The sequence below is a fragment of the Colius striatus genome, chromosome Z (assembly GCF_028858725.1).
Source record: "Colius striatus isolate bColStr4 chromosome Z, bColStr4.1.hap1, whole genome shotgun sequence".
Lineage (NCBI taxonomy): Eukaryota > Metazoa > Chordata > Aves > Coliiformes > Coliidae > Colius > Colius striatus.
Window position 1 is genome coordinate 21,988,342 of NC_084790.1, and position 16,523 is coordinate 22,004,864.

Genomic DNA, 16,523 nt, shown 5'->3' on the forward strand with positions numbered 1-16,523 from the left:
AAGGTGGACAGCTTATGCCAGATGAGTAAAGAACTTGACTTCACCTACTCTGCAGTATTTTTAACAGCAACCCTATATGCTAATCTCAAGTTTCTACAGATTTATATTCAATATCTTTTCTATGCCAGTCCTTGACTCTCCATTCCTTCACCTTTAAAAAGTAGATTAGGCACTCAGGGCAAACAAAGCCCTCTCCATACCAAGTAAAAAATAGCTGGAACTTGAGCAATTTAAATCCTCCAGTGACACAAAATGCCTTGGATTTTCCAGCAACTGCACTAAAATCTTAGACAATTACTACTATTATTACAATTCCTTTTTGCCAATTGTCCTTTTTTCCCTTGTCCATTTTTTTTTGTTTTGTCTGAAGATAAACAGAAGCAGGACTCATACAAAGCTCCCAAGTCACCATATCTATGACCAACACCTTTGTTTCTCTAAGCAGAAAAAAGTAACAGGAACCACGGGACACTCTCCCCCGCCAAAAATTTCACTCCTAAAAAGTAAAGCAGATGCCACATACACAGACACATGATAGCAGCATGATAGCAGAAGGATTTACTTTCTGTATATGCTAGCAACTCACAGTCATTTTTAAAACCCTTAAAGGAAAGATGAGAGTACTTTTTTTTGAGAGAGTGTTTGTTTTTTGGTCTACACTGCAGTAGTGTTCTGGAAAGTGTTTGACATTCCTTCAAAAAGCTTTTCTTATTTGAGAAATAAACCTCTTCTCAACTGAAGCAAACAGGCATACCATTGCCAATTGAACCTTTTCATGAATCCTCTATCAGATACTTTTTGCCAACAGTCTGATGTGTTCACTAAGGAACAGCTCAGTAAGGCTGAAGATAAAAGACAGGTAAGCAATAAAAGACTAAACCATGTTAACAGCTGTCTGTCTTCTTTGTGATTTTTGCCAGAACAACTGCAAAGAATCAAACCCAAATGGTGCTCAGCTCACCTTTGGAGGCTCAGGTTCTGCAATGCCATTCTCTGCACCTTCAGCTGGCTCTTCTGCATCCAAAAGGATAGTCCATCGATCCATAAGAACGTCATCCGCCTCATCCACGGAAACCAAAATCGAGTAGGGGTCCTCACCACTGTAGCCAGCCCCCCAGCGCAAGACTCTCCCTAAGTCATTACCTGGGCAACAGCAAAGAACCACAAAACATGACTGAATCTAACAAGTTAGCTAAGTGCATCAGCCCTGTTTCATACACCAAATCACGTTAAGATGCCCCAAACAAGTTACTTGAGAAGTTAAGATTAGACTGTAAAGTTAACAAGCAGAAAAAAATAACCAAAATAACCAAAGCATTGTTGTGCATGTGAGCTGAATATCACATACAAGATAACACTGCCTCATCACAAAAAGGGATGAAGAAAGGAGTTGAGAATTCAGGGAGCACCTAGTTCCCTGGTTTACAGCAACGACTGATGTACCTGTAGTCGTTAAGAGTGATAACATTTTGCCCTTTCCAACTTCTGCCCACTTAGAAACATCCATACCAACACTCCTGCTGCTTGTTTCTGCCTCAGAAAGCATGACTGGTGTTTCCTTGAAAAGGTAACACTGCATTTGCTCTCCCAGCACTGGCCAGAACTGAGTTGTGGCATCTCTACTGCCCAGCTGAGTTGTTTGCCAGGTGGATAAATAAAAATGCACCTTCTAGAGGACTTCTGCTTCTGTTCTCACTGTGAATCTCACCTGTTCCTAAAGGTAAGATGGCAACTGAGGGCTCTGAGCACACCAGCTTGTGCCTGATCTCCTCCAGTGCACCAAGGACCCATCCAACGGTGCCATCCCCTCCGCACACCAGCACTCGGAAGGAGGGGACTTCAGAGAAGGTGTGAAATCTCCATTGACAAAGTAAAGATAAAAAAAAAAAGTTACAATGCAGTACAGGTAAAGCAAAGCCTCTTAATGTGCTATTCAAGGTAAGACATTATTAATGTATTTCCCCCACCCTTTACCATCAGTTTCAGGATCAACTTTAGCTAAGTGAATAGAAAAATTGGAACTTTTAAAGGTGTTTCAAGTGAGTGAACATCACATTCTTGTACGAATCTTCACAGCTAGAGGTAAGTTGTTAATCACTTTCCTTTTCACCAAACACATAGAGATCAAACTATTCATATTTCAACGTGAACGTTTATAACTCTACATTTTAGTGAAGATGTTGATTAGTGGCGGTTTGTTTGGTTGTTTACTTTGTCATAGGACTCACAGTATATTTTCTTCTTCATAGTACTGTTTCCCTGGTTGCTCTTACCTTCCGTGGCTTCTCATCCTACGTAACCAGACATCCTGCAAAGGGATTTTTATTTCCCAATGCATAACAAGCAATGAACAACTGCATTTTGCCATAAAGCCACAGAAGGTCTCCATGGGCAAAGCAAAATGAAGCAGCTATTGAAGCTGCAGCTTGAACTGCATTATAAAGAACGCAGTTCAAGAATTTGTTAGAATTACACAATTCTGACAAAAAAACTTAACTTGTGCAGCTTGTTTTTCTTGTCTCCTGCATAAGCTGTGTTTCCTCCTACAAAAGCTTTTTGTTTTGAAGATCTTATCAAGACAGTTCTTTGTTGAAGCAGTGCTGAAAGAATGGGGTTACTCCTCAGTAGGCTACAACCATCACTTTCAGTTTCATGAAGCTGGTAACAAAGTGGTGTTGATTCAATCAAGTAATCAGTTCCTGCCTCCCTACAAGCACATTGCATTCTGTTCCTTGTACTTAGAAATGTTGCAGCTGGGATCAGACAGACCCTGTTAATTCTGCAGTTGAGGCCAAGTTTCAAGAGTCCAGATACAAAATAATATCATGCTTTCCTGTTAGTTCCCACAAAACATCACAGGAAATAAAAGCAAAATCAAGCCTTGTTGGGCAATGTGACACTTCTTTTTCCATCACCATTCGACTAGGAAATATTTTTGTTTTTAATAATGATTAAATTTGTGTTTTTGTAAAATACATATGATTTCCACAGGCCTGGGCTCTATTAGGCTTGACAAAAGCATGTACATCAGCAACTACTAATTTCTCTTTTCTTTAGAGAACCTCAAACTTTAAATCTGTTTTCAGAACCAGTCAGAATAAGTGACGCACTGCTTTGCTCTTCAGGAACAGAATGGAAGCAACGTACACGTTCAGAACAATTGCATCTGACCTGTCTTTTTGAAAAATATCAAAACAACTTAAAAAAATTAAATGACGAGGACTTACCCAGGAAGTGGGCCACCATTGGTAAGTTCAAAGACCTGATGGGGGTTTAGCAGCTTTCTAAAACTGTATAGCAGATCCCGACCTTTTAGACCACCGCTTTTTGGATTTACAAATACAAGAAGTGGGCAACAGTTCTGTGGTATCTTGGAAGCCTGAAAGAAGAGAAAGGATTAGCCAAAACCATAACTCTGCAGGAAAATTCTTACTGTATCTCAGAAGTATTTCTTGATGACTCCTCGATTTTTACTAAAAAAATAAATCCAGATTTGATAAATAAAAAGAGTCAATGTCCAGACAATGAACAGGTTATCTGCTGATCTTGTCTTTCTAGTAGATGAAGTTTCCTTCTTCAACTACACAGTGGAGCTTAACATTAAAAACTAAGGCACTTTAAGTAGCCCTTCCTCCATATTTTCTGTAAATAGCCTATGAGGGATAAGGTACCTTCCCAAGCCATGGATAGCTCAAATACTTTTCTTGCAAAGAGAGAATTTCTCCCAAAACCAACCAAAACATTTGCCTTAAGTTTCATGGTAGTCTTAGAATGCATGTTAATTTACAAGATGAATGTATTTCAAAATGAGGGTTTTTGGGGCAAACATTGGCATGCTGTTCCCCATGACATAACAAGGCTGAAAGCTTCTGTTAAAAATATGTATTCAAAAATTTCAATCAGGAAGATTTGACGCCAGTATCTTACGACCCTCACACTTTTACTGAAGATCCTTTTGAAGGGGCTCTCAAAGCAGAGATTTCCTGTGACACTCCACAGACTGTGAGGGTCAAAACTTCCAGCTACCAGAATCAGTGCCCCTCCCCCCTTTGCCCCAGACTGCTTTTCAGATAGAAAGCCCATAAATCATTCCATAAAACGATTTGTAAATGGTTCTAGAGAGATCAGAAAAGGCCATCAGCCCTTTCATCATCACACTGGATAGCAGTAGGAAAGGGCCAAAACAGAAACAGCTAAGTCATGGGAATTTGAATTTACAAATTGGATAGCAGTCCGGGAACAGTAATTTTTCATGCAGCTGACAGGATGGATTCAGGGAACAGAACAAGTGCTAAATATAAGTCAGTTTAGACAAGAATGATTCAGGGGGCGGCGAGGCAGCAGCATGACTGCAGTGTGCAAACATGCAGAGATACTGACAGCTACAGAGGCAAAGAGACAGCACCCAGAGAGCCTGTCGCCTGCTGTCAGTGAGACATCAGAGAGAATGAACTAAAGCCAAGTGCAGAGAAATGAGGACAAGTTCACGGGTAACTCTGTGGGGAAGCAAATTGGAGTCAGACGTTGAGATATCATAGATCATTGTCTACCTGTGAGCTGACCTGGACACTTAAATGAATGGGTTTTCCAGTACTTGAGAGATTTCATCAAATTTTGTTTTCCTAAGAACTGAATTTCCTAAGAATCCTCTGCAAGTCACATCCTGCTGGATGTGTCAAGATACTCGCAAACACATACAAATCTTTCTTCTCTCAGTCACTGCCTGTGTTAAGAAATGCCCTCTGCTATCCATCATGACTTGCAGGCATGAACACAAAACACAGCATGAAGGGGAACACTAGGCAGGTAAGAAGGCTAGTGGAACAGGCACACATTTCCCCTCTTTCACCTTCCTTCCTTGTCCTTCAAATTCTACCAGAGACATTTCAGTTTGAAAATATGTATGTTTCTTCAAAAAAACAAAAAAGGTAAAAACAGGCTACTCTGCATGACAAAGACCCAGAAGAGCCTCAAAACGTTATTTTACTGGAAAGGTTTCACTGCTGGTAAAACAACTAGGTTGATGAGATAGAGGCTGCAAAGCTGTCCACAGCTCCAGAGGAACCACCTTCACACGATACACTGTGCTGACTGTTAGGTCCAAACACCTCTACCCTCCAGATTCAGGCTTTACAGGAAAAGGGGGAAGTAATTATTTGAAGCATGTCCAACATACAACAAGGATAATGTTTATTTCTGTTAAGCATGCAGAAAGAATATTTGTAAGCCAGTGAAGGAAGTCTAATGAAAACAATGCATGCCATTGTCACAAAAAGGAAGGATTACTTCAGTTGTAAGGTCAATAGCTCAAGGATCCACACATCCCAGTGAGAGAAGTGGATTTCCTTGAGCCACCACAGGCGTTAATAAAAATAGTAAGCAGAGCTCTGCTTTTTCCAGAAGTAAAGCTCTTCTTGTTAGTCCATCAGTTCCTGCACCATCACCTGCCATATCCCATATTACGAACAGTCGTTTGAAAATCCCACAAGTAATGAAAGTCAGAATGACTCTGAAAGGAAATGCCACGTCCCATGGTGTAACAAGGTAAACTGTTCCCTTTCTGCACTCCTTGTTAAAGCTTCTACTTCAACCTACCTTCCCACCTGACCACTTCTCATTTCTTCCTCTTCAAAGGTTTTTTACTACCTGAATTTAATCTTCAGTCATTTCAACTTACTGAACAATACAGGCTATCTGAAACCTCAGGCTTGGTCCAAGGCCTGAAACTTGTGGGATTTAAAAAAAAAAAAGGGGGGGGTGAGGGGATAAAAAGAAAAAAAAAATTTAGTTCTGTACCTCAAAGTAAACAAAAACTTTTTCAAAAAAGAATGAGAGAAAAAAGAAACATTCAAGTCAAACAAACACTTTATTTATTTGAATATGAACAAGCGTATCTGATTACCTTCTCTTCTTCAGGAAGTCACTTTCTAAAAATACTAGTTTCAGACATTTGTAAGTGACACGCTGAACACGTATTTCACATGACTTGTTTCTACAGTCAAGTTTTAACACATCAAGTTTAAAACCAAGTAACTAAAACAATTCACAAGGAACCCCAGGGAATCGCAATGATTTTTTGAGACATGGTAAGCTCCAAAGCACTCAAAAGGCACAGCTGGGTTTTGGAAAGTCATCTGAGATCTTACACAAGTAAACATACATTGCTAAAAATCAATATTTACAGTTTCTACAAAACTTTCTACAAACCATCTAAATTTCCTAATTGTTACGTGTCAGTACTGTACAAAACCTAAAAAGAGTGAAACACTTACACTGAATGTAAGAAGACTCACAAGCAGCTGCAGAGGACACCTGTTTGTAGTGTAAACTGAGCAATCCTACCACTCAAAACCATCTTGGCTCAAGATTTTCCAATGTAAATTCCTAACTAAACCTATTTAAGAGTAAACACACCTATGAAAAACCAACAGAAGCATTCTAGAAAGTGTTTAGCCTTACAGTTTACTTGATTCCCATCATCACTCTGCATTAAAAGAATAAGAAACACTGCAAAACTGCTAGAGAAAGGCCACCTTCTAAGAAAACGATTATTTTTCAGTAAAGGTTAAAAACTCTATGACAGTTTGTAGAGCAGGGCAGGGCTGCTGTGCTCTTTTCTGAAAAGTACATGCTCCATTGCAATTACAGACTGTCACAAGGGTAGGACTCTTACGCTGCAGAATTTTTTAAAATCACTTAATAAAGCCCCAGTGGGGATGTAGGAATGAGTCTGTTAGTGGGAAGAAGGGGATGGTATGACTCACAGCCTGAGGACTTCTTTCCCCTTTTAGCCCTGGCTTCAGTGCTTTGCTTGAGGAGTGAAATCCACAGAGGGATTTTGTGATGGCTGGTGCTCAGGAAGGAATTTACTGCTTGCTTCTTAGGGACAGCTGGAAGAGGATGTGTAATTTAAACAGTCAGTCACTGTGAATTGCTTAATTTGTCATGATTAGTACCATGTGGCTTCAGGCTGGGGCAAGGTATTTATTATCCACACTAAACGCCTTTCTGTTGAGCATACTATGTAATCGTATCTCCCGACGAGGCAGAACAAGGTGTTCTGTGCCACAGGCCTGCCAGCACGACAACCATGGTGCATCTTCCAGGGTGGTGGACTTTCTCCAGGAACTACAGATGTCTCTAAGTGACAAGTAAAATTCAACACTTGCCTGCAGCATTTCCCATGTATGTGCATGGTACAGAGCCAATGAACTCACAACATTCAGAGCACAAACCTCCTCCACTCTAGTCGGAAAGGAGTCCTCGTGTCTGATGAGGAATGATGTGCAAGGTGTCTCAAGGCAACTGGAGCAGCAACTGGGTCAACACAGCAAGAATTCAAGCCGCCTCTTTACTTTTTTAGGAAATTACGGCAGTGCAAGAAGAGTGGAAAGCAATTTTTCACGGTGTTTTGGCTAAGAGGGTCATTAAAAATCATGTTTTTAAGTTGGACACATTTGTGTGAAGAATCAGTGGAATGAATGATATGGAAAGTTTCACCCATTTGGGAAACTCCCACATTCTACTGCTCCTAAGGAATCTACATAAAGTATGACTGAGAGTACTCCACTGTTATGTGGTGTTAGTGCTAAAGCCACAAAAACTTGTCACCTTTGTGCTGGTACTGGCCTCATAAAACTCTCGTTGATTTTCTTGTTTGCCAGGACTAGTTTTCAGTTCAAAGATTCAGCCCTATAACATCTTTCAACTTGACGTGCTACCAAAGAGTGATGCTGAACTGTCCCTGCAGGACCTTACACATAGCAGCTGCCCAGCTCTGTAAGAGGCTGTATTTCTTTCACACTCCATCCAACAAAGAGAGTATTTTCATTTATTTTAATATTATGAAACAATATTAATTCAATTGATTCAATTCTTAAAGGCCTGAGATGGTGAAACAGCAGAACAGATCAACACATCTGACCACACTAATTGCCTGACAGTCTAAGAAGCAATTAGCACAAAGTGACTTTCCATTCAAAGCTTTCAGTAGTGATAATTTATAAGGGGATGCGCTGTTCCTGGCAGACCTGACCACATCAGACTGAAAATGAGCCTCCTTAGCAGGTATATCAGACATAGGGTAAGCTAATCTCACCCCAGAAAAATGAAGGACAAGCAGCCTGCTAACTGCCAATTTCATTCTGTGCTTTAATCAATTTCTAAGAAGGGTTGTTTTGTTTTGTTGGTTGTTTTTTTTAATTTGAGTTGCAATCAGGAAAAATAATTCATTAACCAAAACACTGTGGCCTTTCTTTTATCACTGATTTATCTTCTGAGCCTATACATGAGCCCTTCATTCCCAATTTCTTTGAATTTCATCACAGGAGGAATGTCAAACAGTGTAAATTTAATATTGTGCTCAGTTTAAAGTATAAACAAAGGCCAATAGCATCATAGCATAAAAGGATATCTAGGTTGTAAGTACCTCAGGAGGTTACCTAGTCCAATTGCTACCAAAAGTTGCATCCACAAACACTCATTAGTTTACCCTTGGTACTTAGTGAGTGACGTAAGGTGGGTGAGCAAAGCACATATGAACACTTGAAACATTAACTCTTGTCTCATTTCAGTGAGATAACCAAATATAAACAATACATGCTAAAATGGAAGCAAAACATATGTCTACCTGTGTAGCCGCCCTCTCCTTATAGATTAGAAATTCAACCCTACCAGTTCCCTGAACTGAAATTCCTAAAAAAACATCTTGCATCAGATAACAGGTACCATTATCCATATTTTCCTGGCATCAAGAAGTTCAAACATTTCCAGCGTCAGAAAACTTTACACATGAAATCAACAGAGTGGAGTATGTTCAACTTCATCCACTGTGTATCAAATCTAGGCTCATAATGCATTTGTCTAAAAAACACTGCAGCCAAAAAAATCCCACAAGTATCCAAATGCAGTTCCATCTTCATGCTGCCTTTTGCTCCTGGAGACAGAAACTCTGAAACCTAGCTTGGATAGTGGGGGGCCTTTAGTCTCTAAGGATGTCACAGAACACAGTGCTATGCATGCATAAGAACAAGACTCACACTTTTTCTGGAGGGGGCATAGTTTTTAATCTTGCTAGTTTCACATAAGCACTGCCATCAGTATCTACTCAAAACTTGGTCAAGCGTAAGATTCTTTAAATCGTAAAGCAGGTATGCAACTAAGCAACTACTGCTATGGAACTGAGACCCTCGCATCTAAAGTTGTTTCATGTTAATTATGCACTTTCTAAAGTTTTCGACCTTCCATGAAATTCTAAGAAGTCAAACCAAGACCATAATTACCATAATGCAACTCCAGAAAAACAAGATACACAACAGCTACACTCTCTTTTGGATAGAACCTGTATCATCCTGGTTAAAAATCATTTTGCTCAGTGAACCTTTTCCCTCTTTTCACTCTGAATTTCCTTTGCTATTATTAAACAGATTCATATGAAAGTGATTTGTAAGCATAAAATTTAATAAATCAGAATCAAGGCTGAATTTACGAAAGGACTCCTGCACTAAGTCTTTCAAGACTTATTTTGCTCTGAAATTCACAATGCAGTGTTTAAATAAGGTCAAACTCCCTCTGCTACAGAGTAGGGGAAATGAGGGTAAAGGTGAAGACTATGAGTTATCCTTTACCTCCTGGACAGTGAGGAAACATTTAGTCCCCAAAACAAAGGTGTTGTAAAGTATTTTAAGACACGCTGGCTAAAACTAAAACTCTACATAACTTTTCAATCATTTAAAGAAAAAAGAAATAGTTTTCTCCCCTTCATAGCTGTACAGTGATGCAGTTGTACAGCTGTATAGTTTGACATCTCAACAGTAACAGAACAAGTCACTTAACTCCTAGAAGTGTACCATATACATGCAGCACAGGCTCTCAAGTATTTTTTTTTTCAGCACACTACTTACAGATACTTATTGTACAGCTCCTTTGAACAAAATGCATTTTCATTTCCTTTCATCAGAAAGTCTTAAAGTAGCTGTTTTTCTTTTAAAAACATATTTTCAATTCAAACTCATGTCTTACCAATACTTCAGGAATCACCATGGCATTCAGAGGCTTGTCATTGACAGTTGTGTCTTTAACTAGCATATATATTCTTTCAGCTTCAGAAAAGCATGAAATTTCGAGTACAACAGCACCTGTAAAGAGGTATCAGAGCTATTTTATATGTTTTTGATTATTACTAGGAAATTAGTGTCATCATATCACAGTCAAAATTTACTCATGTTTTCTCAGGACATTACTTAGTTCAAGTTACTCTGAGACACCTGTGGCGGTTCATTATAAGTGAATTGGGCTGTTTCGGTTTTTAAGCCTTCCCTCATATCATTAAACACACTCCAGATTTTTGTTAAAGCAAAGCAGTTTGAGGACAAGAACTGTAGCACAGAATTGAAACATATTTAAATACTTCCTCTGCGCTTCAAAAGTACAGCCTATTTCCATTATTTTTATTATGACTGACAGCATGTTCTCATCATGCAAAAGTGACAAAGATAACCATTTTCATTTTGTAACTCATTAAAAGACAAGTTGTTTCGTTCATTGACAATATCTCAGTGAGAATTATTACAAGTAAAGATTTGGTTTGAGACTCAATTGAAGATCTTGATGTTAGTCTAGGTCCTGTATGGGGAAGCTGGGGAAGAAAGGAAAAATAAAAGAAGAATAAAAGAAAATAAAATACTGACAAGTTAAAGGAAGATACTTAGTGAAGGGGAAAACAGGGCAGGCCCAGATCAAAGTGCTTAATGGACAGCATATGAGACGTAAGCCTGGAACACCACCTGGCTGCATCACAAAGTCAAGAAATTATCAGAAATGCAAAAATACTCAGAAAGTGAAAGGAAAATAGAAATCACATGCAAGCAGAAACATCTAAAGGACACGGGCTGGTAAACTTGGTTAAATGAAGCTGTGACATGAAAAGAGCATCCCAAAAACAACTATATTTCATCAACAAATACAAAAACTAGAAGACACATCTGAAAGTTTTATGCTTTTCCTTATGAAAAGTCAGTATCAACCAGACATGTGGAGACAGCAAATGCACACTAATCTTCAAAACCATGCTACTGATTCATTTAGTGGTCACATGAAAGACAAACCTTCCAAACAATGTGAAACATCTCGGATATGGACACCTAAAATGCACAGACAATAACTTCTGCTCTCCACCTGACCACTCCACTAAAGCTGCACAGAGACATTGCTACTCCAGTTCTCTGAAGCTTCATGGCTTCTCCAAATTTGCTGAAATAAAATTCATATAGCAAAAGCAAATCAACAGCTCAAAGGCTGAAGGCAGAGATAAGTGTACTTATTTTCTTCACTTACAGCCATTGAATCCTCACTTAACACTGTGCTATGAAACGGTGACTATTAAATAACCCCACCAACTTCAAAAGCAGTACCAAATCTTAGTATTTTAGAAGTCAACATAAAGAGAGAGCATTTGAAGGGCTTTTAACGGTTCAGTGGTATTAGACTGACTCTTCCTCTGAAGGGCAACTTCAAAACTCATTCTTATGATGAAAGATTACGACTTTCTGGTATATGAGGAAAGAAGCCAACCTTTTTTTAGTAAGGTAACACTAATCTACTGCTCTTCATAAACACAATGTGTTACACTTTACCTGAATGGCTTTTTGCTTATGCAAGAAGCCTAACATACTCTGAGCTTAGAGTATCTAGTACTAGGCTGCAGTTTTGAAAATAGACATTGTTTGCAAGACTAAAAATGTGAATGCTTACCTTGTGCTTGATAAACATGACTCACAGATACTAGGTTTGCTGCAAAGGGTAAAAATATAAACACATAAAACCTTGGGTACATTTAGAGTAAATATTTAAAATATTTGTAAAAGTTAGTTACATAAATAGAATATAAATAAATATTAAAAGTTATACAAACATAGAGAGAATCTCCAGCTAACACTTTTCCTCTCCTGAGTTTACTTTGCAAGTTAGAACACCTAAACTGATTTTTATAAAAGGTGACTATGAATTCTTTTTGTTATTTAACATTTAATTCCTCTTGAAGTTACTAAAAAGCTTAGGAAAAATGCTTTGTTTCTTGAAATAAAAAGTACAACACATCCTAACACTGTTTATGGAGCATGTTGGTTAGAAGAGTATTATGAAAAATCAATTGCCTCTCTTTGAAAAAGAAGTTCTTTTCACCAAGTGCTTGTCCACATGTGCACACATAGCTCGTATTTCTCCATGACCAGGCACAGAGTCCACGAACAACACAGAGGACAACCCATGCAAAAAATGTCAGAGGTTAATAAAGCTGAGGAAGATTCATGCACAGGGAATTAAATTGCACTGCCATCATGTTAGCAGTGTAAGGTACATGCAATTTGCTTCTAAAAAGTCACACTTTTTCACTAAAAAAAATGGTGTAGTCACATCTAACTCAAGTAATATAATAATATTTCTGTGAGAGCTTCCACATCTCTTATGCAGCCATGAATGCATTACAACCAATACCAAAGCACTCTGTGAGGGTATGAGGCAGATTGATATTTCAAATATGGTCAGAAAACATTAAGGAAAAAAAAAAAAAGGAACAACAGATGTTACTGCATTTTATTCCACACAACTGAATAGATTTCAAAGTGCACCTGTTTACTTACTTTTGATAGCTAATTCATCCTTGAGAATATTTGTGTACTCTTGAGCAGAAAGCTGAGGTGGAAGACCACCAACAAATAAATTTACTCGTACAATGGATTTACTGTTCTCCACAATGTAAAATCTTGTTTGATTCATCTGACGTATTGAAGTCTACCAAAATAGAGAAAGTAAATGATGTGACATTTGGCAAAAAGATATCATGAAGCAAAATCCCAAACAGTTCTGAGTTTAGCAATCAATTTCTGTATGCCTAGAGAATATCACAAACAGAAACAAATTGAAACAAACAGAAACAACACAGTTAACGTCCCTATAGATGAGTCAGCTATTACTTACTTTTTCTGTAAGAAAGTATTTCTTTTTCATATTTACCTTTCTTATGTCCTTGAGCCTGTTAAGAATCATTTCCTGACTGTCCAAGACCATGCGCTGAACTAGAAACAATAAAAACAGTAACCGTGTTTGAAAACACTGTAAGTTATTATGAGGCTCAATTAAACAAAACCAAAAAAATTAGGGCAAATTGAGAACTCTGCATACAACTTGTATTAACATAAAGGACCACGCAGACCCAAATGGCTCATCGTTAAACAGAAGAAACACCCAGGTACTTTGAAGAGGCACAGGTCTTGAAAAGAACCCTCCTTGAAAAAAAAAAAAAAAAAAAAAAAAAAAAGGCAGAAATAGCTTGAAGCTGCCCGAAAGATAAGCAGTACCTTGGTAACAAGCTACAGCAATAACGAATTTTAATAAAATAATTACAATATTAAAACATTTTTAACAACTTCCAGCTCAAGTGGGGTTATAAATGATGCTTTAAAAGACAGCATCAGAAACCAAACAAATTATGATTCATAAGACTGCAATAACCTTGTAAAACAACTTACTGACAATGCTCACAAAGAAAGTAAAGTATCAGGCCAGTATCTGAACTACAAAGGTATTTACTTGGGCATGGCCATGTTATCATCAGACTAATTCAGTGGCTTTTTTTATCTCTACTTGCAGCCTTACAAATAATGGAGCACAAAGGGATGTGAACTTGGAGGACATCAGCTCATCTCTTGCAGAACCACAAACCTCCTGATCAATGCTGGGACTGGCTATTTCTGTACTTCATAACGCACACACATACACCTTGGACTATATTATGACCAGGATTTTCTCTTGCTTCGGGGTAGTGTCAGGGGAAAAGAGGACAGAGAGAGGGAGCCAACTGAACTTCACAATTAACCCTTACTAAATAACTGCAGTTAAGAAAATGATGCAGTTAAAGGCAGCTCCCCAAAGCAGGGCTCTTTGCCAAACTGTAAATACCCACCAGAAACCACTAGTAAACCTTTACATGATGATGAAGAAACAGAAGGGAATCATATTCCTACGGGACATACAAGGCTGAAAAGAACCAACATTATTTCTGATTAAGTATTTCAACATGATGGTCAAGTTTAATTTGTGAAGGCATTTATGATAAAAAATTAACAGTGATTGTGTTAAAAAGGGAAAAAAATAAGCTAGATCAATTATAGATGTACCTTTGGCTAATGCTCCTTCACTTACCTTGCTTACTGCCCATAAGCACTTCCACCAATTTGAAATTCTGGAGGCACTCCGTCTGCCAAAAGATGCAACATATAAGTTTAGTTTCTGAATGAAAGATAATTTTGCTGGAAGTTTGCGTTAATGATGTTATACATGGCATACATGGAGCATGGAAAAGTAAACCCTTTTAAAATAACCACAATGTTCTTTGCCTAATCCACTCCTTCCAAGACAGGAATAATCCTCCTTGTACACATTCAGCGTTCCACACTTGACCTCAGGCTCCCACGCCCTTAACTACCTTATCAGCCTCATAGTGAAGGGGCATCTGTAAAGCATGGTTAACTCTATTCCCCTCCAATGACCAGCAGCTCAACTAGGTAATTTCCAGAGTGTCCTTCCAGAGAAAAAGTGCAAGACTGGGAACGAACTTGCTCTTTGAGAAGACAGCCTAGGAATCAGGCTTGGCAAAAGCAGGCTGACCAGTCTGAATCCCCTGGGGAATTCCACCAGCACTGATGGAATGAAACATTCTCCACATGCTCCTCAGTCCCTTCTCCAACTAAAGCACCAGGGACCACCCAAATCCCTCACAACTGGACGGGAAAGGTTAGGACAGCCTGGACTTGAACCGTTTACTAGGATTACTGCAACCCTGGAAACATGACACTCAAGATTGAGGAAGGCTCTTCTGGCCTTGAGATTCAGAGGACAAATGATCTTGCTTTATTTGTCATGAACAAGGGTGTTGAAAACCTCAACTGCCTACAGTTGCTTTTCCCAAAATTTGGTGAAAGTGACTTGGAGAGGATCTTCAGCACAGGCAAATTCTGGACATTAAAAAGATTTCCTATATATGCATCTTCATGCAGAAAAAGGGGAAAACCATTGAAAAACCTACCAAAAATCAGAGAAATTGCAATTCAACCAATCACAACATACAGGTAGCTCCCCAAATACAGAGATGTGAATATCTTTCCCAATCAGAGCACTCAGATAGCCTGTTTGACAGCTGATTTTTTCAGACTTGAGAAAAGATTTTCCAAGTTTTGCTAAGAGGTCCACAGCACTCAATGAAAAAGACTGAAATAAAATCCTAGAATCATCCAATGGTGCAAAACAAGCTACATGCACTACATAGCTGTGGAAACCTAGACAGATCTACAGCTATCACCTACTGCAGGGAGCTAGCCACATGCCTATGTACCCTGTAAATGACCCCAAAAGTTGGTGTTCACCCTCTGTGATCACAGTCATGACCTGGAGCAGTGAAAGTGTGCTAGTCTGCAGGTGTGCTCACAAGCCCCAGCTATTGAGTGAAATGCGCTTCATGCCTCTACACCTCTGTGCCTGGTTGAGATTGGCAGTGCCTTGGCACATTTGCAAATTTTACCAACATGTTTCCTAAAAATCATGCTATCTTGGCACCAACTGTAAGAAAGACAGGCAGGCTGAAAAAAGATCATCCTTCAGGGAAAACATGCATCTACAGATTACAAGATGTTATCTTGTAATTTCTAACGAGGTGAGAAGCAACGCAGATAGTAAAGAATCTGGGTGCCACTCAGCCTTTACTCCTGAGGACTACAGAGATGCTGTTCACCACTGCAGAGAGAAAATTTGTGCAGCCAAAGCTCAATTAGAGTTCAAGGTGACCAGCACTGTGAAGGACAACAAGAAGAGCTTTTTAAAACATGTTAGCAGCAAAAGGAGTATCAGAGATAACATTGGTCTGTTACATGACAAGGTCAGTCACCTCACAAACAGGGACATAGGCAAAGCCAAGATGTTAATGCATTCTTTGATTCTGTCTTCAACACTGATTATAGGCCCTTACACACCCGGAGCTCCATGTTGGAAGACTGAGACTGGAAGGATGACAAACTCCCAGCTGACCCTGAACTTGTTTCAGACTTGCTGCTTAAGTTGGATCCACATAACTCTTTGGGGCTTAATGAGATTCATCCCAGGGTGCTGAAAGAGCTGGACAACGTTATTGCTGGATCTCCCTCCATTATTTTTAAACAGTCTTGAGAGTCTGGAGAGGTCCCAGTTGACTGGAAGCTGGCAAATGTTGTCCCAGTTTTCAAGCAGGGTAAGAAGGAAGACCCTGGTAATTATAGGTCTGTCAGTCCCACCTCAGTGCCTGGTAATATTATGGAGAAAGTTATTCTGGGAGTTACTGAAAATATTTGAGGGACAACACAATCATTGGTTATGGCCAGCAGAGTTTCACAAGGGGAAACTCCCACTTAACCATGTTCCTTTTATGACAAAGCCACCCAACAGCTGACGAAGAGAAGTCAGTGGATACAATACAGTAGGTCTGAATTTTAGCAAAG

General features: G+C 39.0%; 1 protein-coding gene across 1 annotated transcript in view; it reads right to left on the reverse strand.

Moving 5' to 3' along the window:
• DGKQ (diacylglycerol kinase theta) overlaps window positions 1-16,523 on the reverse strand; it is a 92,405-nt gene that overhangs the window by 15,316 nt on the left and 60,566 nt on the right. The window contains exons 11-18 of the mRNA XM_062018808.1: window positions 14,200-14,254; window positions 13,012-13,073; window positions 12,639-12,789; window positions 11,752-11,790; window positions 10,021-10,136; window positions 3,228-3,379; window positions 1,709-1,857; window positions 962-1,143 (exon numbers count right to left, since the gene is read on the reverse strand). Of these exons, the coding sequence (XP_061874792.1) occupies window positions 962-1,143; window positions 1,709-1,857; window positions 3,228-3,379; window positions 10,021-10,136; window positions 11,752-11,790; window positions 12,639-12,789; window positions 13,012-13,073; window positions 14,200-14,254 (906 nt within the window). The remainder of the gene's footprint in view (window positions 1-961; window positions 1,144-1,708; window positions 1,858-3,227; window positions 3,380-10,020; window positions 10,137-11,751; window positions 11,791-12,638; window positions 12,790-13,011; window positions 13,074-14,199; window positions 14,255-16,523) is intronic.